This window comes from Tauraco erythrolophus, chromosome 2, assembly GCF_009769465.1.
Source record: "Tauraco erythrolophus isolate bTauEry1 chromosome 2, bTauEry1.pri, whole genome shotgun sequence".
Taxonomy (NCBI): Eukaryota; Metazoa; Chordata; class Aves; order Musophagiformes; family Musophagidae; genus Tauraco; species Tauraco erythrolophus.
The window spans coordinates 72708659-72730904 of record NC_141466.1 but is presented as its reverse complement, the minus strand read 5'-3'; the positions used below and the strand labels follow the sequence as shown (position 1 = coordinate 72730904).

Below are 22246 nucleotides of genomic sequence, written 5' to 3'. Positions count from 1 at the left end.
ACTAGAACTGACAAAGCACTTCTGTGAGAGCCACCAGCTGAATCGACCCATGTAAGGCCACTCTGTGCATCTGTCTTCATTTCTCTTTACCTTGAGTGGGGGTACCCGCGGCACCGCGGTCCCCGCTGCAGGAAAGGACTGTGCCTGGGTCTGAAACGCCTGGTGGTGCTGACAGTTCTCCATGATGCGTGGCTTTTTTTCAGGAGTGGTTAGAGCTTCTTCACGACTCTCTGACTTCCTCTTAGGGGCTTCAACACTGACTTCCATTTCTTCATTTACAGGGGACTTCTTTTCTGGTGTTTCTGGAGTAATCACAGGACTTTTCACGCTTGCTACTACTTCACCTGCTTCGGGGCTCTTTGGTTTGCTTGGGGCCAAAGCTGAGGTACTGATCGTCTCTGCCACTAGCACCTCCTTTGATGCAGCATGCTTTCTCTCTTCTTCTGGCTTTCGACCAACAGCAGTTTGGGGTTTCTCCTGAACGGATTCTCCTTGGACTCTCTCTTTTGTAGGGAGAGAACGGTCGCTAGGCTTCACTGCACACCCAGCCGGGGAAACCGAGGCCTCTGTGGGTCTGGCTGGTTTGGGCTGCATGTCCTCTCTTCTTTCCTCTCCTCCTTTTTTCACTGCTGGTGCTTCCTGGACTGTGTATGCTTTAGACTCTGATGGAGGAGCAAGCTCCTCTTTGAGTGGTGCCAGAGAGGCTGATGTGTGTTCTGGCTGTTCAGCTGCTGGATTTGCAGTCTCCGTCTCAGCAGGGCTGGTGTTTGCTGTCAGTCTCTTGGACTCTTCAGGACTTAGTCCAGAACTGTCAATAAAACCAGAATTTTAATTTTGTAAAACATTCTTGCAAAAAGCATACTATCTCTCATGAAAACAGAGAGGATTCTCTATGTACCACACCCTAAATAAATATGTCTCACACACCTAATTCTATGCCATGATCTTTGAAAACCTTCTGTACTGTTGGTACTTCCACGTGAAACAGAACCTAATAGCAAAGTTTAAAACCAATTAAATGAAATACATGAAACACAGGCTAGATCCAGTCCTCCACCCAGATATCAATTTCCCAGGCTGCAAATCAAAAGAATTTGGCCAACAGTAAGCATTCCCTTTATTAGCCACCACAGACATATCTCTACAGCATGCAGACAACCCCAGACAGCCTCCATCTGACTTAAGCTCATACGGTGACATTTGTGGAAAAGGACACTGAAAAGCATCCCACCATTTTTTCCAGAGGAACGTGGCTACAGCCAGAGCCACTGATGTACCCTTAGCTTAGAACTGACACTGCTGCCCTTCTCCATCATCAAAAAGCTGTGAGTAGTTCCCTGTATTATTCATCCATCTTTATTTGTGAAAGAAATGAACAATATGGAAATCTAATTCCCAGAGCGACGTCTGACTTAGGATTAACTTTATCCATCCCTCTTAACAAAATAGCAAATTTGGGGTTTTTGCCCAAACATGAACCCATAAAGTCTGATGAAGCCAGTCTGATGAATCTATGGGACTGATTTCTACCAGACAAGCTCTTAGGACCTGGAGAGAACTAAAGTCCTGCTGTTGTGCAAGACACCTCCGTGCTGTCCTGTTGTCGTCCTAAAACTTCAAGAACACTACTTTCACATTTTGTCTTCCAGTACAGAGCTCCATGCGTGTTTACACCCTGGTTTTCAATGCTGGGAGAACTGGGTGAGTTAGCTGAGTAAAGCTCTTTGCTAATGCCACGAGATGACTTGCGTTCTCAGCGTGGTGTATTCCTCTACGCGGTACTGCAGCCTGCCGTGTGTGCATGCACACTCAGCCCTGAAACCCCAAACTATCAGACCACGGAATGATAAAAATAGAGCTTGCAATAATCCAAATGCTCTAGAGGGTTAAAACATCATACATCAACGGGAGGGAAACTGGCTGACAAGTCCAAGGACGAGCATAAAAGCTAACTGTCGAGATGCAGGACAAGAAATTCCTTATTAGTTATTTATATGCATCTGTTTGTTTTCAAGTTTCTTAGTATAGTTACTCACTCAGAAACCTGAAATCCTCTCCACAGCCCAAAGGGACAGGAAAATCTTGAAGCACAGAATAAAAGACTCGCAGACTTGTGAGTTTAACCAAATAAACATCTGATTGCAGATGTGGAGAAATACACAAGATTTTACGTGGTGGGGGACATACTGCCTGGACAGGCAACGCTGGGGTAAAGACAACAGCTGAATGTCTTACCTCTGACCATAGTAGCTCTCAAAAAAACGTTCCTTCCACAGCTCCACCTTCTTTTCCTTTTCTATTTCTTGCCGTATTCTTAGCTGCATTTCTGGTGTAAACTCACCTGCAAAACGCAATAAAGGATATCTTCAAGAAAAGCTATGGATAAATGGATCAGGATAACCACGGAAGCCCTCATGCTTGCAGGTGGGAGCGCTATGGCATAGAAGTCCTCTTCCCTCCCTGTGGCACTGCAGCCCTGCCTGTGGTACGTCGGTGCTCCTCCTGAGCTGCGATGCCTTTCTCTGCTGCCTGCTCCTTGCAGCAGGTGGGCAACAGCTTTATATGCCCGACAGTCACAACTCCCGTCCCTGCCAGCGGCCGCTCTGGCTGTCCACAGATGCTTCATGTGAAATGGTGAATGCAAATCCATACGCAAACGTTATGTGTGCATGTGCTGCACAACTGCTGCTTTCTGAAGGATCTGAAGGCACTGCCTATGCGGATGGCAAAGTGACACGGCACCTTGAGACGACAGCCGTGGGCGGCTGTGGTGAAACATGCACGCGGGAACATCACAGACTTCTTGTCCAGCACGAATGACAGAAAATGGTTCTGGCAGCGGCCGCTATTCTGTTGCAGGCAGGGGGGACACAAAGCAACCCTCTCGCACGTCTGAAGCGCACATTTCACACATACAGGTACTGCGGCTTGTGACAAACGTTTCCTAGTATCAAGTCTGAACTTTCCCAGACACAGCTTTGAGCCGTTAAGGCTTGTAAGACGTTTTGTTAATATTTTAAGGGTTCGTCACTAGACAATAAGAAAGTTTGGGTTTTTGACATAACTGCAGTGCTTTGGTAACAGACGTGACCTTGAGACTTAAGACTTCATTTATTCTCAAGGTTTATTGAGCTCACGCATCATTTTGTTTGTGCTCTTTAGCACTGGAGGAAACAGCTACTAGAAACGGATCTTTTCCAACACCACAGTTACCAAACAGAGGGGATTCTTTAAAGAGATTAACAGAAATCGGATACTTTCATCACTGCACAGTTTGTTTCTCAGTAATTTTCTCCTGTCAAGTAAGTGGATCATAAGAAATTCTTGCTGCGTTTGTTCTTCATGCAGTTATCAAAATACGTCCGAAGGAAACTAAGAGTGTGTCCCTTTTTAGCACACTGTTACTTGTCAGTATTAAATCAGGACAGCCATCTTTTTACCGCAGGGAGCACAGAGGGCCCAAACCAGAATCTCTGGTACATGAACTTCCTTTTCTATTTTTGTATTAACGTGGTCAGGTAATACAAAGTCTGTTGCATCAAAACCAGTGGAATTCCTGCCTTTCATAGAATCATGGAATGGTTTCGGTTGGAAGGGACCTCAAAGATCATACAGTTCCAACCCCCCTGCCATGGGCAGGGACACCCTCCACTACACCAGGTTGCTCAAAGCCCCATCCAACCCAGCCTCGAAAACTTCCAGGGATGGGGCAGCCACAGCTTCTCTGGGCAACCTGTGCCAGTGCCTCACCACCCTCAGAGGGAGGAATTTCTGCCTTAGATCTCATCGAAATCTCCCCTCTTTCAGTTCAAAGCCATCGCCCCGTGTCCTGTCAGTACACGCTCTCGTCCAAAGCCCCTCTCCAGCTTTCTTGTAGCCCTTTCAGGTACTGGAAGGTCTCCCTGGAGCCTTCTCTTCTCCAGGCTGAACAGCCCCAACTCTCTCAGCCTGTCTCCATAGCAGAGGTGGTCCAGCCCTCACACCATCTTTGTGGCCTCCTCTGGACCCACTCCAACAGCTCCATGTCCCTCTTGTGTTGGGCACCCCAGAGCTGAACACGGTAGCAGAGTAGAGGGGCAAAGTAATTTAGCAACAGGGTACAAAATCCATTCATGCAAAATAGTCTCTGCTGTAACAGTGAATTCTTGGATTTTCACTGCTTTAGTTATGACAACTTTTGTCTCCCAGTTGGGAGATTTCAACTAAAAGCGTACGTCTGCGTCAGCCTGGGCTTGCACTGAGCACAGAGCACAGTGATATCCTACGTGGTAGTTTGCAGTCAAGTGGAAGTAACTTTAGTTATGAACGTCTGCCTGAAGGTTGATGGGGACCTCGGGAGGTCTCTTCAGTCCAGCCTCCAGCTCACAGCAGGGTCAGTGTGGCCTTTGCCAGCTCGCTCAGGTCTTTGAAAACCTCCAAGGATGGAGGTAGCACAACCTCTCTGGGCCCCCGCTACACTGCTAGACTGGTCCTCAGGGGGAAAAAGCTTTTCCCTACGTCCCATCTGACTCGTGCCCATTTTCTCTGGTCCTCCTGCCACGCACCACTGTAACAAACCTGGAATAAGGACACATTTTCTATGGAAAACCCTCTTAAGAGAAATCATCTGGGCATGAGTAAATTATATTCCCTTCTTCTTAAAGTGAGTCATGATTGGCGCTGTAGTCTTCATGAAAACTCTGGTGACAGGCTGCATGGCTGAATTCCGCAGACGAAGTGGTGGCTGCCCGCAAAGAGCAAGTGCACTTCTGATGATGTGATTTGATCAAATTATGGAATTAAGCACCTTTAAGTTCGAGATGCAAATGTGTGCTGAAGGTGCAGGAGTCCTACAGCTGACTTGGTTATATAAAAAATTATGGCTCAAAGGACTGAACACACCAACTGTGGCTAGATGACTTCACTGATGACAAAGTGCTCTACTCTGGGAATAAAATTTACCTTCTCTACTGAGCTTAGCAGCAGGCTGTATTTAGCTACTACAACTTGAGAGTAACACAGCTCTACTGTCATTTTGACAAGATTTTAAGCGCATTTTTCCCTCTTTTCTCATTTCTTCCAGAGACCTGCTTGTTTTCCCACATGTGAAATTCAAACAAGAACTCCTCACTGCAGCCCCCTCTATGATCTTGAGGTTAGCTAGTTCCAGGCTTGCATTTGCTCTCACGGGCTCTACTGACTACAGCTACCTTCACCTAGTACGTCACTCCAGTGCTTCAACTTCTCCATAAAACATCTTTTACACATTCCTCAAAACATTCACTGGCTGAAAGCCTTTGAGCGTTCTGCTTCATTGTTTGGGGAAGTTTTACCTTCTGACAATCTCTCCTTCCAGCCCTGGGCAGCTGACGTGAAGAACTCGTTGTTGAGCGCAGAGCCACTCAGCTTCATCAAACCATCCGCCCCAACCTGGAACACACAACAAAACAAACAGTATTAACTAGTGAAAAGATAAATGTCACGTGTTGTCATACGGGATCGGAAAACAGAGCAAGAGTCCCAATGATGCCACAGATTTCTCTGGAATCTGCCTTTTAACTCTCTTGGAAGAAAATAAACAGCCTTCTTAAGGCTGTGCTTAGCCAAGTCTGGGATCCAGGAGGCTGTGGTAAATTTTTCTCCTCCTTGCTTCAGCTCAATCCTCTCTAGTCCTGCTGCTGCACAAATACACGTGAGCAGCAGATGGTACAGGTGGCAAAGAGAAGCACGGGAAAACAGAACAGCACAGCCTCTGAGCAGCTCCTGCAGATGCCCTTTCCTCTGCAAAACAAATGCAAGATATCGCCTGAACTACCATCCAAAGCAATAGCTCTGCTGTCTTCTGGTGAACAGAAAAAAGTGCACAAAGGAAAAGCAAGGACATAAAAGCTATCATATAAAAGTAACTTTGAAACGTGTATCATCATAATCGTGCATGAGTCAGGACAAACAGGGACAAACGAAGCTCAAAACCTGTTCTGTCTTCAAAATATGGTTAAGTGAACAGGGCAAGCAAGCTATAGAGTAGGACATAAATGAGAAAGCATGAGGCTATAACTGGAACATAGCATGATGGGAAATGATAACCAGGGTAATAAAACATAGATGAGGTTTGCTTTTGCTCTTTATCCCACAGAAGTAAACGTGGAATTTCTCTACCAGAAACACAAAAACACATGTATCATTCAGTAAGCTGCAAAAACTTGCAGTGGGCAAATCTGATGTGTTTCTATTTCTTGCATATATAATAAATCAGAAAGAAGCAAAATCCAACTGTTCAAACGTAGGACGCACCTGATTACACTGGGAGATCTGTGCAGCAAACGTTCAACAGTGCAGGATGTGATAAAGAGCAACACTGCTTTTCCTGAGGCAGCATTTGTGATGCAGGTCATTACAATAATGGAAGTGACCTCACAGAAGGTTTTGTAGGTAAGATTGAGTTTCAAATTAGGAGCAGCTATTGTAGGGATTCCAAAAGCAGAGATTCCTTTTCCTGTCCAAACCTCTACTGATCGACTACAGGGAGCAAAAATCACAAGACTTATCCTCCACGGCACATGCGGTGTTGCCTGTTCCTTGTGCTGGAGGACAGACAGCGACCGCAGAGCTGCCTGGGTCGTGCCTCAGAAATCACCCACTTTCTCTGCTGCAGAAGCAGCAGCTGCAACAGCTCAGACCGAATCTCTGCCAAGCAAAACACAGCAGAGAGGTGACCTTTCACAACTGGCATGTCCAACGCCTTCACCTCTTCTCCTGTTTACTACAGCAAAGGCTGACGTTTTTTAAAGCACACGTCACCACTGGATGTGGTGGGCTACTCTAGGAGATCTACTACAGCGAAATGTAAAATTTGTCCTCTCTGGAGCCAAGCAATATTAGTTAGTCAAAATTTGTTCTCCGTCAAATTCTAATTCGATTTAAGGACAATTAAACTTAAAAGTCAGGACAGAAACGTCTTGCCATCTGCTGTGAGGTTCTTGCCAGTAAACTCCAGCTGCAAACTCCATCACATCGTATTTTGACACATACCTAATGATTACAAAGGCCGCAGGACTTACAAAACAATTCCTTCAAATATTTATTGGATCAGCCTTGGACTAACAAGTCCCCGATGAATGCTGATTGAAGATGAGAATCTATGAGACAACATGAAACGTTTGAATTCCTCCCAACTCCAAATGACCACTATCTGTTCAGCAAAGCGTCCCCTGTAAAGCAGAGCACAGTGCTGCTGCCAGACCCGTACGCGTTTTTAACTTTCCGTGAGAACCAGAAGAGCAGCACAGCTGTGAGGGTGGATGTAACTTCACTAAACACGGATGTCTGTGCCATGAGTGACTACGTCTAAGCTGGTGTCCCTTTCATGCTGAGTGAGTCAACTGAGTGTACGGAGGTCGGCACTCAGTCCATCTCTTTCTGAGGCAGATCGCTGTATTTGGTCCCAGGCTCTTTATTGTACCAATGGGATTTCCAGTTTCTGTAAAAGGAACCCGAGTAATGAGCCGAGACATAGACTCCTGGGAGGTGACTGCGGTGCGTAAACACAGGCACCTGGTACTAATCCGAACGCCACACAGACAAGTATCTTCAAGAGACTTGCGGATCTGAGACAGGACATACAGAAGATTTCCATCTGGAGTGGGATCTTGAAGCCAGCTTTGATATCTGTAACTGCTTTTTACAAGTACCTGAAAAGGAGGTTGTAGTGTGGTGGGGGTCGGTGTCCCAAGTAACAAGCGATAGGACAAGAGGAAATGCCCTCAAGTTGCGACAGGGGAGCTTTAGACTGGATATTAAGAAAAATTTCTTCCCTGAAAGGGTTGTCAAGCACGGAAACAGGCTCCCCAGGGAAGTGGTGAAGTCACCATCCCTGGAGGTATTTAAAAGACGTGTAGATGTGGTGCTCAGGGACATGGTTTAGTGGTGACTTGTCAGTGCTGGGTTAACAGTTGGACTTGATCTTAAAGGTCTTTCCCAACCCAAATGATTCTGTGATTCTATCTAAAGAATACTTAGAATGGCTCTAGGCACATACATTAAGGCATATGAATTAACACCTCTACAACTGGAGCAGAAACATAGCACAAAATCCCTTTTGCTCTGAAGCTCCCAGCCATTTGGAGTGGGAATGCTGGAGACAACAACACAGGAATAAGGTAAAAGGTCTGTCTACAACTTCTCTGGTATTGAGAATAAACAGGCTGGACTTCACCTTCTCAACTCATTGTTTTTCTGCTGTAACGGTGAGATGGCTTCAGGCAGTTCTTTTGTGTACCCCTGAGGATGAAATTCATCAGATCCAGCTGAGCTGAAAATTCAACTGTCTTATCAAAAGATTCTCTTAGCTGTTCTTTCAATACTGAAGGCTGAGTTCTTACCCCCTTGTCATTAGTGTTAATTGTTCCACTTATCACCAACTGTTTAGTGAAGAGCTCAGTGAAAACCTTCACTGTTTCTTCTGTGCCACTCCCAGAGCAAATGAACCCATTCCTCCCCATTGAGTACTCTTCTGCTTTCTCACACTCCTCTCTTCCAGCACAAAGAGGTCTTGGACAGACAATCCACAAAAATAAACTGCCTTCAAGGCTGACTCGTGCTGCCTGTTTGGTACCTCTAATCCAGTGCGTGTTTCAGGTCAGGACACAAGCTCTTTGGAGCAGCTCAGGCGTACTCTGCACTCTGGACAGCATGAACATGCAATAGAAAACTCATTCCGTTTTCACTTTACTCAATTCAGAATTGGACAGCAGTGACACAAGGCAATGAGAAATGAGAATGGTGGAACCAAATGGCCGCATCTGTTCAGGTATTCTGTGGGAAGGCACCAGTCTACAAGGCTGCAGGGTTCATCCTGTATTGAAGAGTCTGGGAGAGGACAGGAGAGAGGAAGATGCTGAATCCATTGCATTCCCACCATTCCTGGCCCTCTTCAAGTCCAAAGTAACAGAAACACTACTCTTGCTGCAGCTGTGAATAAGGAGCCGATTAAACAGAATTAAGCCACAGTTTTATCAAACCTGAATTCTTTTTTTTTTTGGTTCTGAAGCAACGAATAGCCAAATGAATCGCTGAAGAATTTGCCGTGGTTTTTTTTTTTTTTTTTTACACTGTGCACAGAAGAAAACGTCTGTCCCATTAGAGATAAACCAGTGTTTGGACATCTAGCCTGAATTACTTCTGGAGATGCTCCCTCCTGACACCCACGAGCCCTGCGTTCTCACCACGGCGTACCTGCCTGTCCACCTCGGGCAGCAGCAGCAGCAGGCGCTGCTGGCATTCTGTGGGCAGAACGGAGAACGTGTGCTTGTTGATCAGTGCCCGCAGGTTTGTGTTCACGAGGATGGAGTCAGGAGTTTCCACATCAATTTCAGCACACTTGGTTCTCTTCAGCTGCCCTGAAACGAACCACAAAGAGGTAAGAATCATCCTACCTAAGAGAGGACTAAAGGCTCCTTTGGAGTTCACTGTACCTCTGATTTTCTAAATGCCACCTTAGTAATCCGCTACAAACCTCGACTTGAAATATATGTTTTACCTTTGCACATAACTGTTAAAAACAAAATGTGGGAGGTCCCTTCCAGCACAGAAAATTTCCATACCTAATAGACTGTAGCTTGCGTCAGTTCACCTACCTTCTTCAGGAATCCTGGCTATCTGGGGACTAGCCAGGAGTCTTTTTCAGGAAGGTTTCTAGAACTGCTTTTAGCTGCAACGATTTTCCATTTCAAGCTTCTACTTAAGGTCGGTTTGTTCCTTGAGATTTCTTCTTTGACTACTTTGGTCTCAGCAAAAGCACTTCAGAAAAATTCATCAGCATATTGCGCTTGTGCAGAAACCACACCAGTAGACAAAGCCCTAAAAACATGTGACTATTCTCTTCCCTTTCCTGCGTTTGAAAGGCAGCAAGTCCAGCGTGAGCCTTACGCTGCAGCCAGCAGCTGTTCCACAACACACAAACGCCGCGGGGGCTGGTTTCACTGGTGGACATTTGCTCTACTAAAAGTCATTCAGAAAGGGGCTCTGCAGGTTTATAATCTACTTAAATTGCAGAGTTTCCTAATTACAGGGGACAAACGAAACACGCCCTGAAAAGTGCCTGTTCTCATCAGTGATAAAGGAAACCAAGGATGATTAGCATAGATATTCTTAAGTTCCCTGAGGTCAATTCCACCATCGGTCAGTGTGCAAGAGACCACAGAAGGGCAGTAGGGGTGAGAAAGACCTCACCTCAATGAACAGGAAAGGAAGCCAAGTAACAGTGGGGTCTGAAGTACAAAGATCTGGGAAGGAATTTCCTTTTAATGTTATCGAAGTGTCTCAAGTACATTAAAAAGCCTGCTGAATAAAGCAAGTCCTTTTTTGCTTCTCAAACAACAAGCTGCAAATTCACAGGTAGAAACCCCTGATGATAAGAAAAGGTTTATTTGCATATGTAAGGTTTGAATTATTTATCCTAATTCACACAGCCTACTCACAGTACCTTCCAGAGTTGTCTAGAAGTCACTTTAACAATGGAATTAATAACACGTTTTACTCAGTTTTGCTATTTAGGCTTCTGTCATCAGAGCAACCAAATCTCTGTAAGCTGAAAAATAATTCTTACTTGCATGGAGCCTGTCAGATCTCTGGAACGGTTTCTTCCCCAACCCTGGCAAGGAGTTATCAAGCTTGACGGAGGGAGAGGAGCTGGAGGTGGAGTTCTGAGGGCTGCTTGACTGTCCATCTGACTGCTTTCCTTCCCAAGCTGCACAGGAAATTGAAACATTTAAACACAGGGATGTACAAAGAAATATTACATGAGACATCTGTTTGGATTGAAATAAAAATTTTTCAATGTGCATATCCTAATCCCAGCAGCTCTGGGACAAGCACTTCGAGGATGCTTACATTCCTTTGTTCTTGTAGCACTTACTTCCTAACAGGCTGAAAGTAGAAGACCCCCATGTAGCTGTCAGACTATCACAAAATATAGGGATGGGCGCCCATTTAATTCACAGTTTGAGCCTGCTTCCCAGTTACTCCCATCTTATTTCCTGCCTATATCCAATCCAGCAATGATCTTGTTAAAACTTCCTTTCAGAGGCAGCTTTAGTTTCTGTTCACTGTCAGGAAAAATCTCTTCATACTTTATGTGTACTTTCTAAATTTTAACTTACTGTTGTAGCTTTTGTTCTTTTAGGCCACCCTCAGTAATTCCTCCTCCTCTTTCACATACGCAAGAGATATTTTCATGTCCTCCTCCAAAGTCACTACTTAGCCAAACTGGACAGATTTCACTACTATTTCTCCTCACAAATCACTGCCACCCACGTTCTCTTTTGTACAGCAGTATTTCTTCTGCTGGTGGGAGGAGCATCTTCCCCAGATTCTCCCTTTCTCTCCTCTTCCTAAGTGAGATGAATTAAGAACATGAGATGGTCTTCCCTTTGCTCCCTTGAGGTTTATTTGTAATAACAGGTACTCACTTATGTATGGAAAGGTACTCAAGTCCCAGAACTCGAAAGAGAAACTCCACAACACACGTGATTAAGTGACAAACTAAACGAACGCTGGCTCTGATTAATGACTTGTGCCAATCAATTCCTTCACTCGCTCTGTGTCAGTTTTGTTCCCCATCTGCCTCTCTTACTCTTCTCTGCTGGTTCCTTTCCCCTTCCTTCTCTTCCTTACACTAGCTGTCCCAGTCCTGACTAAATGCATCCCTGAATTGTGGAATTAGTGTGTTGCTTTCTATCAGAATATTGTTCTCACTCCACTTGTATGTTTAATTTACTTCTCCATCTCAATATTTCCCCCCTGTCCCGGCTGTGAGCTTTTTCTATGTACTATCACGTGGATAGGAAGCGAAAAAAGGACTCTGTGGGTGCTGATGAAAAACACACAACCACCACTCGTGTTGCAGCAACAAGGCTTTATAGTGATAAATGTTCAGTCTAACTGGGGGCTGCATAAACATTTACTGTTCTTACCTTAAACCAGTCAACAAGGCCATAGCAAAAGCTGAGGAATATGGCTTTGCTGAGACCACAAGTGAAATGACTTTGATCCTTAACTTCTTTTTGTCCTTCTGTTGTGGTTCAGCCTGGCCTGCAACTAAATGCCACAGGGCCACTTGCCCACCCCTCCCCACCCCCAGGGGATGGGGAAAAGAATTAAAGGGGAAAAGGGAAGGAGAGTCGTGGGTTGAGATAATCATAGAATCATAGAATGGTTTGGGTTGGAAGGGACCTCAAAGATCATCCAGTTCCAACCCCCCTGCCACAGGCAGGGACACCTTCCACTACACCAGGTTGCTCAAAGCCTCATCCAACCGGGCCTTGAACACTTCCAGGGATGGGGCAGCCACAATTTCTCTGGTCAACCTGGTCCAGTGCCTCACCACCGTCAGAGGGAAGTATTTCTTCCTTAGATTTCATCAAAATCTCCCCTCTTTCAGTTTAAAGCCATTGCCCTGTGTCCTGTCACTACACACCCTTGCAAAAAGTCAAGAAAACAAACAAACAAACAAATCAATAAATAAAATAAAAAATAACATTAAAAATAATATTAAAAATAAAACAAAACAATTTAATAATAATAATAGACAACAACGATTAAAGTAATAATGTCCAAAATAATATAAGAATATATATATTATGATAATACTATACACAAACAAGTGATGCACAGTGTAATTGCTCACCACCCGGTGAACCCATGCCTGTCCCATTCTGGTAAATGATTCCAAAACAGGTAAATCCCAACACCACAATCCCAGACAAGTAAGAAGCTCGAAAAGAGAATGAGAGCAAGACTGCACTCTGAGACAGCCCTCCCAAGAGAGCCCCCGGAAGAGCCAAGGCCATTCTTTCTGGTCAACCCTCACATATACACCGGGCATGATGTTGCATGATATGGAATACTCCATTGGCCGATTTGGCCCTCGATCCTAAGCCTAAGCTCAAATCATAAGAGGAGTTGGGGGCCCTTTTTCCTGGCCATGCTCCCCACCAGCCTGTTGTTCTCCTGCACACTGGCAAAAACATGGGAAGCTGAAAAGTGCTTGATGGCTCAAGCACCAACTATAAACATCAATGCGCTGTCAGCATTCTTCTCATAACGAATCCCAGACTAAATCCAAAACACAGAGCTCTTCTGGCTGCTAAAATGAAAAACTCTGTCCCAGCCAAAACCAGGACACCCTCACAATCTTTAAAGGTAGGAAAGTTTGCATGGCTGGATGCCGGCATGCATAGATATCAACTCTTCAGGAAAGACAGGCAAGGAAGATGAGTCAAGAAGGTTGTTTCTACCCATACAAGCCTGTGGGACAACATGAGTTGAATCAAAGAGTCCTGGGGCAGCCCTCCAGTGTCCTCACAAGGCAGCTCTTTACCATCTTTGAAAAGAAATTAAGATCGTGGGAGATTCCCCACAACTAAGAAAGGCAAATGTCATGCCCACCTTCAAAAGGGCCAGATAGACAACGTGAGAACAGACAGACTCGTTAGCCTCGCTTTTCTCCCTGGGAAAATCATGAAGTGACCTCTCTTGGAGCATGTTTCTGGGCACAAAGCGGAGATAATGGTGACTGGACAGAGTCAGCATGGACTTACCATGGGTAAAATCATGGTAAATCACCAGCCTGATACGCTCTGTGATCAAATTACTGGATTTGTGGATGAGAGAAGAGAGGTAGATGCCATTTACCTCAACTTCATCAAGGCATTTAGCTTTGTCCCCCACAATGCTGTATGTGAGCTGGGACATCTAGGGTCTGGATAGGCGGACGATGAGATGGGCAAGCAGCAGGTGAGGTGGCCAGGCCTGGAGAGCCATGCTCCACACTCTCTCTGGAGGCTGGCAACGAGTGAGTGCCTCGGGGCACCGCTCCTGGCTCATGTTTTTATTTGGGGGAGGCAACAGAGCACTTGCTTAAGTTTGCAGATAACTCCAAATTTGCGGGGACCAGTCACTCTGCTCGAGGGCAGAGCTGCCAACAGCGGGACTGAGTCAGGCTGGAGGAACACCCCCGCAGGAACCTTGCAAGGACCAAGGACAAATGCCAAATCCTGCCCTGGGCAGGCAGAGCCCCTGTCAGCGACACAGACTGAGGGCAGAGCCGCTGAAAGGGACATGGGGGTCCTGGCAGACACAACCCGAACTTGTGCCCCAGCACCAAAGGCCAAGAGCAGCCTGGGCTGTAGGACCACAGCCAGCAGAGTGAGGGAAGTGATTACCTCTCTCTGCTCAGCGCTCGTTAGACCACACCTTGATTCTGTGTCCTGTCCCAGGGCCTCTAACACAAGGAAGACATCAAGACCCAGGAGCAAGCTTGGCTGAGGGTCACCAAGATGCTCAGGGGACTGCAGCGCTTGCCCTGTGAGGAGGGGCTGAGGGACCAGGGCTTGTTCAGGCTGGAGAAGAAAAAAGGTTGAGGGAAACCTAGTAGTCACCACCGTGCTGCTACTGGGAGGCCATCAGGGAGATGGAGGCAGGCGTGAAACACCAGTGCATGGCAGGAGCACGAGAAAAAAGAGGCAAGAGTCAGCCAGGATATAAGGAAAAATTTTATCCCCTGAGGACAGTCCAGCAGCGGAGGGGGAGCCCAGAGAGACTGTGCTATCTCCACACTAGGGCTCTGAGCAGCCTGGTGGAGGGCACGCTGACGCTGCTCTGAGCTGCAGGCTGGACTGCAGACCTCTTTGAAGTCTCTACCAACATGAACACTCTTATGATTCTAACATATTTTCAGCGTAGTACTGGAAAGGCCGGACAAGTTTATGTGCAGAATGCACAATTCCTTGCAAGTGTAATGTAGCAGCAAATTATGAGAAAGCCAGAGATAGAAAAAAAAAGGGGGGGGAAAAAAACAGTAACAAAGATTAAATAGAGACGCTGGAAGAAAATAGTTCACCCATGATGGAAATGGATGTGGCAATAGTTTGGGAAGTGTGAAACCAAAATAAGGAGAGAAACTGCTATGCTGTGACCTCCTGCCCCGGAGTCCTGAAATGCAGTGCCTGGGAGGGGCAGAGCACAGGCCTCCAGCAGCAGGATCCTGGCCATACCCAGGAAAGGCAAAAGCATCATTAGAATCATAAAAAATAAAGACATCAAACAACATTTTCAGTATTCTAACTGAGTTGGATTACTTACTCCCTTAGTCTATTTTAATAACTACTCTGTGTTAGCTAACAATCTAACAAAACATCCTACCTGTTCCAGTCTCTCTTAGGTCTCCCCTGTCCCTACTTCCCTAAGTGAAGATGCAGTTCCTCCTGGGGCAGAGAGCTCAGGAGATGGGGTCCTTCAGGAACAGTCTCGGCCTGTTGTGCTAATGAACCATTCACATTTATTCCTAGTTAGCAGAGAAATTGCAAAAGGCTTTTAAACTATTGTTTTATGCTAAAGACTTCACGCACCTGGCACTGCATTTTCTCAATTCTGTGATGGGAAAGGTGTAATTTTCTACTGGATTAATTCTGGCTTCCTTCTCAGGCCACAGCAGCCGAGGTGTAAAGGGCAGGAGCACAGCTTAGGGCTGAATTTCACCCAAGCAAGATGATATTAACCTTCTTCCCCTTAACCTTTTCAAAAGGATCTGAACTACAAAGCTGCCTGGGAACAACGGGCAACCTCATCAACTGTTAAATACTGACTCTGCTGTGAACTGATGCATGGAGCACAGCTGATAAACACGCCTGTTCCCTTCAGATGGAGATACGGCGCATAGCCGCAACCTTGCTGAACAGATGTTATGAGGAACACTCCAGCAGTATACAACCAAGCCACAACAGATCGGTCTAGTTTTGGTTTGGATTTGTTTAGAGCCATTTGGAAAGGGAGAATAAACACACTAAAACACAGAAAGAATTTCATACTAAAGAAAATCAGCATGAGATGAGGAAACATCTCCAATTATGTAAAAGGTGGTAGGGAGAAGAAAGCAAATAACTTGCACTCTGTGTCCATTGTAGATAGGACAGGAAATCTTGAGTTTAAAGGAAGCGAGAAAAGATTCTGATTAGAGGCTAAGAAAAACATTTTAGGGATAAAGTTAACACAGCAGGAAGGGTGAGACTTGCTGGGAGATTTTGGTCTTTGCATCAATGGCATCTCTCAGAACAGACTGAAGAAAACATCTGCCAGGAATGCATCATAGCTCCTGCCCTGAGGAAAGGACATGGACTAGACGAGCTCTCAAGAGAACTCCTAGGCCTACCTTCTGATGGCTCCATGAAACTTCTTAACCTGACTACTTAATTTCAGCTAAACATTCACATAATTACACCAAGAATATCCAAGAGCAAAATGTTTTTCATGCTAATATTACCTTGTTGCTGTTGTATAATCCTCTCTGGCTACTTCTACACCAGTAAACAGAACGGTGACATGGAGCACTCCCCTGGCCCTAAGAACAACTGGCACAAACCCGCCATGTTCACATCCGTACACCTCCTGTCTCCCCCAAGCAGGGCTGATCACATTCAAATTGCCTGTCAGGAAAGCTGTCTGGCCTGTGCTGACCCCGAGCCGTGCCAAGGACTGCCCAGGAGGCTGCTTGCTTGTCCTGAGCCAAAGCTACATCAGGGAATTGAGCAGAACGGATTGACCGAGTTCCAGTTCTTGTGCCCCGTACTTCAGCAATGATTAACTCAGCAGCAGAGATGCAGCTTCTCTCTTTCCACATGCAGTTTTTTCTTGTTCTAGGCACAGACTTGTTGGCTGAAGGACTGACAGTTTGGAAGAGGAAGGAGTTTCAGGACTTGAATCAGGTTAACAGGTGCTGTAAGAAGAATGAAGTCACGGCTTTGTTCTGTAGCAGTTTGGTACTACCCATGTTATCAGGCTTGACCAAAAAGTACTTTTTAAGAAGACTGAAAATAGTTTAGGATTTGGGATTGGAGATGTAATTTTGTTCTGATCCGACTGCTTTCTTTCCCCTTTTTGGGGGCAAGTTTCATGACTGCCAGTCTCAGCCATTCCATCTATGAGAGAACGCCTGACAGAAGTCTTTCAGAGCGAGAGGTCTTGCTTTGTCTTCCTCAACGGTTACGCTTTCACAATCATCTTTCTGAGATGAATCAAGACCAGTCAAGTAAATCAAGGGTGAAGGATGGAAAAACAGGGTAATTATTGAAGGGGAGGGAATTTCCATCTCATAGAAGTGCCTGTGTTTGACAGACAGCACAGCATTTTACCCCCATAACGAGATGGGGTATAAAGGCAGGGACTTTGGCAGTACCCGCAGCTTAAACAGACAGGGACTGCGTATGTGTTGCAGAAGACAGTGGAGCAGGACTGTGAAGCAGAGGAGATCATTGCTTTCTGGAAGAGATCTCAGCCTCAAAAAGTCAGTCCTCTTTTCCTCACGTATACAATGCTGCTGATTCTGCTCCTGCCTCTTCCTGCTCCATACCACATGTAGTAACCCTGTGCACCTAAATTCTGTTTATTTCTTAGTTCTCAAACCACTCCCCTCCCCATTTCTGCTGCAGAAGGACTTCATGACAATGAATGGCTGAGTGATAGAACAGATAATGATTCACTGTACAGAAACATGAAACAATGTACGAAAAGAAGAACTCCCCTAACCTTACATACATACTGTTGGGTCCTAAAATAGAAAACGACAATTCAAGAAAGAGTCTCAGAATCTCAACAGTTCTAGGAAAATGCCTGCCTTTGGCAGGGTCAAGAAAAGCAAACTGAATGCTAGCAATTGTTAAAAAAAGATGAACAAAATATAGAATACCAAAACAATGTTATTCAGATTCAGAATGCATCTGCACCCTGGATACTGTGTACGAGTTCATTCTCTGTTGCAAAAAGCATACAGCTTTTCATGTATGCAGGAATGAGAAAACACAGTAGGACTCTTCACACTGAAAAAGAGATGTCTACAAAAGTTGTGAGTGGCAAGAAGTTGCTGAATTAGCCATAGTTGTTTATTGCCTGTTTGATAATTAGAAGGAATCAAATAAAGGTATAAGGAGCTTGGCTCAAAGCAAACAAAAATGAGTAGTTTTTACAGTGTGGTGTTTGCCACAAGGTGTTTACAAAGTCCACATTCCACTCCCCAGGTTAGGCAAAGCCACTGGAGAAAATCCCTCCCAGAAAATACAAAGACATCTCCTCTTGCTTTGGAGACCCCTGGGCACAACACGCTCAACTCTGGGAGAGGGCTATACATGCCTACCCTGCTTTGTCACACCTCCTCACGCACACGCTCTCAGCAGTGACGGACACAGGTCACCAGGCCAAACGTGTTCGATTTGACAGACCTGCTGTTCTGATTTCTGCCACAAGTGTGAACAAAAGCAACTTGGTGCTCAGTGATCTGGGAGATTGTATAGAGCCGCTACTGGTAATGTTTACAGATGGCTTGACAAATGGTGGATTGATAAAATAATGACAGCACTCCTCTATGAAATCATTTACTTGTACAACGTGAAAATCAGTCTATACAAACACAGAGGCATTTCTTGCACCTAAAAGAAAACAGCATGGAGTCATGCTTACGGAACTATGTGCTTATGGTGGAAATCAGTTACACTGACAAGAATTTAGAGAAAACTAGCTACAAGTAACTACCAAGAATTTATGGTAAGCAGTGAAATGCTGCTGCTGGTGAGGGAGCTAATGCACTGTTGAACGAACAAGAGAGGAGCGGTCATCTCATTAATTTCTACTGCAGTGTAAATGCTGGAAACTGCTTGGGGATCCTTCAGCTCAGAACGTACTTCTTTGGAACAAGACATGAAAGCCACTCTGTAAAATGAGAAGCCACTTTGGAAAAAAATAAATACTGCGAGGAACACCACCTAATTTGGTTAGTTACGAGAAGTACCTGACCACAGTCTTCAGGCAACTATAGGGGAAGATATCGATCACGGAAAGCAGCTTTTTAACCAGACAGCGGCACAATAAGATCTATTCAAGATCTATTCTTAACTGAATGCATTCCTCATAAAATCAAAGCCAGGGAGATAGAAGCTGGACAATTTCAGAAACAAAAAGAACACCATATGAAAAGAGCATTTTCTTCTCTCATCCCCTAAGAACAAGAAAAGGCAAGTTATAGAGACCCGACAGTAAAAGAAAACACAGAAGCATCACGGCACGTACCAGATTTTGCCGGTGTGGAGTCAGTGGCTGCCTTGACAGCCTTCAGAAGGACATGCTGATTAGATGACACGGGCATGCCTGCTCTGCATTGCTGCTGCTGTTGCTTTTGCTGCTGCTGTTTCAAGGCCTGAGGGAAGAGGACGGAAGAACATGACCAAAGAGAAATTCAAAATATTCTTAGAAATCATAAGCATCCAGTACAAACTGCTTGTTTTACAGTGACCGATAGCTGAGTTCTGATTCTAATCACGTGAAACGTTCAAAATGACTTCTGAAACACATTCAGTTTGCATCAGACACTGATACTGGCTATTTAAATACACTACTACAAGTAGACGGACTTCCTACCTTTGCATCTAAAGCAAAAAGTTAAAGGTTGCAGAACATCTTAAGTTGTGTTGTTTCATGAAAAAAAAAAAGATCTCTAGAGAATGCAAAGAGAAAAGATTCCAAGTCTGGAGCTGGTTCAAGAAGTGATTATACAAATAACTTCAAAGTAAAAGTACCATTGTGTAATTCGTTTGTGTCTCCTAGAGAAGCAAGTAGCAACTTACTAAAAACTTTCAACAGAGACGCTACCCACTAGGAAAAACTTTTTTAATTAGGAGAGTAACAAAGACTAAAATGTCAAAGGGAAGAAAACAAAATCCTTTGTTTCCAAAAAGACTGTTAATGCAACCATAATACAGCCTAAAAGGCACAAATGACTAAGACAAGGAAGTAAGAAGGCATTTGGTTAAACTGCAGCGTTTACCCAAACCAAAGTGTCTGTTTTCAAAAAAAAAAAGAAATCCAAACACAAATAAACTTAACAGCAGAATAAATTAAACAGATCAAACATACAATGGAATTTCAAAATAGGAAGTAATGGGAAATATGTTGCATATATACATATGAGTGGGACTGCTAACTAGAGATCATCACTATCTTAAAAACAAAACAAAACTGAAACAATAATAGCAACAATAATAACACAGTTAGATCTAGGAAAGAGAATAAAAATATGCAGAAACCTGCAGAATCTGCCATATGAGAAAAAAAAAGACAGACTGACTTTCAGTTTGTAAAGACACAAATGAAGGAGACTGACAACAAAAAGATACAGATAATGAACCGACAGGGTAGATTCCTATTTTCCAATTTATTAAACAGTTCCTGTTTAGCCACTTCTACCACAGGTTAAAAAAAACATTTAGCCAAACTGAAACACAGCAGAATTGAAAATCAGTAAGAGGAAGTATCCTCTGCAATGCACAATTAACCTCCTGTTATTGAGGTCAAAAGGCTTTTTTAAAAAAGAAAGACAAAAGAGAGACCTGGCATTCATATGAGTAACAAAAACCCATAAACGAGTTCAAGAGAGCTTTTTCAAATTCTTCTCTGGTTTGAAGATGAACTGCAGACAACAGTGAATGACAAGAAAGTACTAGACTATGAAGACCATTGGTACGTTCCGGGGGTTGTGTGAATCCCATACGTCCATTACGCACATCACTTCAAATATTTAAGGTTCTGTGTATTCAGTTCACCTATTCTGTATGCTATTTAATTGCTGCATTTTCTCGGCTTAGGTAAAACAATTCTGCTTTTGTTCATTCTGTCACCTCAGTTCTAGGTCATGCAGCGCCTGAGGTGCCCACGCCAAGGTGTGTGTGGGACGGGGAGGAAACAATTATTCATTAGATACCTCTTTTTAAATTCCATGTCAGCTTCGCACTCATGCTTTCTGTTACAAACGTTTGCGGGTTTCTTCAATCTATCTAAATTTATATTGAGTCCTGTCACAATCACAGAGTAATTCTGGAAAGAAAGGACCTCAGGAGGTCTCTTCAGTCCAGCCTCCAGCTCAGAGCAGGGTCAGTGCCAGCCTCTGCCAGCTCGCTCAGGGCTCTGCCCAGTCTGGCCTTGGAAACCTCCGAGGATGGAGGTGGCACAACCTCTCTGGGCCCCCGCTTCCACTGCTGGACTGTGCTCAGGGGGAAAAAGCTTTTCCTTATGTCCTGTTTTTCCTTATGCCATTCAACTTATGCCTGCTGTTTCTTGTTGTCCCACTTCTTTCACCGTATTGTGATGAGCCAAGTTCTGTCTTCTCAAGAATCTCCTTGGATGTACTTGGGGGGATAGAGGGGTGGCAAGAGGACAGGCCCAGCTCCCCCAGAACACCCAACACCAGGCAGAACTCCCCCGTAACACCGGATAACAGGTCCAGCTCCCTCATAATTGTTCAAGACCAAGTTGGATGGGGCTTTGAGCAACCTGGTGTAGTGGAAGGTGTCCCTGCCCATGGCAGGGGGGTTGAAACTGGATGGTCTTGAAGGTCTCTTCCAACCCAAACCATTCCATGATTCTATAATACCCCACCCCGAGCCCCGCTCCCCATGACACCCCCCAACTGGCCCCAAACCGGCACAGGTGTGTTTGCACAAAGGGCAGCTCTGAGGTAACGCACTCCCCCACTCCACACTGCCGAGGGCAGAAACCACCACTTTATTCTACAGCGTTGAAAAAGAGCGTAATTCAAAATGGTGCCATTCAGTCAGTATCACCAGCACCTCATGTAATTGTCACTTAATCCAAGACCCTATGTCAGCAGCACGCTCCCCATCAGCTCTGCGGTGGGTGCCGGCGCTGCCAGCAGCAGCACCCACCTCTCGCTCTGCATCTGCCTACGGTCTTGATGACGATGGTAAAAACCCACTGGGACGCTCCTAATGGGGAAAAATGTGTACTGTACCGCTCAAAAAGTGACGGTATTCAGTGACCAGAGAACTTTTGTAGGGTGTAGCCCAACCCCGTACCAGCCCTACTCAGACCACGTATGTGGCAACAACAGATAAAAGTGTAATGGATAAAGGTGAAAACCCACGGTATAAATCTTAGAGCAGAGGGTGTGATTTCTAATCTTAAAACACCATGGTGAGATCTGGATCAAGGGAGGGATCCTGCCCCTCTGCTCAGCACCGGTGAGGCTCCCCTGGAGCGCTGGGTCCAGTGCTGGGCTCCCCAGAGCCAGAAGGACATGGACAGACCGGATCCAGGGAAGAAGCTGAAGGGTCTGGAGCATCTCCGCTATGGAGAAAGGCTGAGGGAGCTGGGATGGCTCAGCTGGGAGCAGAGAAGGCTCACGGGGATCTTATCTGTGCATAGGAATACC

At 45.1% G+C, this 22246-nt stretch overlaps 1 protein-coding gene across 3 annotated transcripts in view; it reads right to left on the bottom strand.

Annotated features, from left to right (window-relative positions):
* Nucleotides 1-22246, bottom strand: part of ASXL2 (ASXL transcriptional regulator 2) — a 128392-nt gene that overhangs the window by 5685 nt on the left and 100461 nt on the right. For all 3 annotated transcript variants that reach the window (XM_086631460.1, XM_086631459.1, XM_086631458.1), the window contains 6 exons: nucleotides 19093-19219; nucleotides 10586-10726; nucleotides 9214-9377; nucleotides 5313-5409; nucleotides 2236-2341; nucleotides 91-808 (listed from right to left, as the gene is read on the bottom strand). In XM_086631460.1, coding sequence (XP_086487586.1) covers nucleotides 91-808; nucleotides 2236-2341; nucleotides 5313-5409; nucleotides 9214-9377; nucleotides 10586-10726; nucleotides 19093-19219 — 1353 coding nt within the window. The remainder of the gene's footprint in view (nucleotides 1-90; nucleotides 809-2235; nucleotides 2342-5312; nucleotides 5410-9213; nucleotides 9378-10585; nucleotides 10727-19092; nucleotides 19220-22246) is intronic.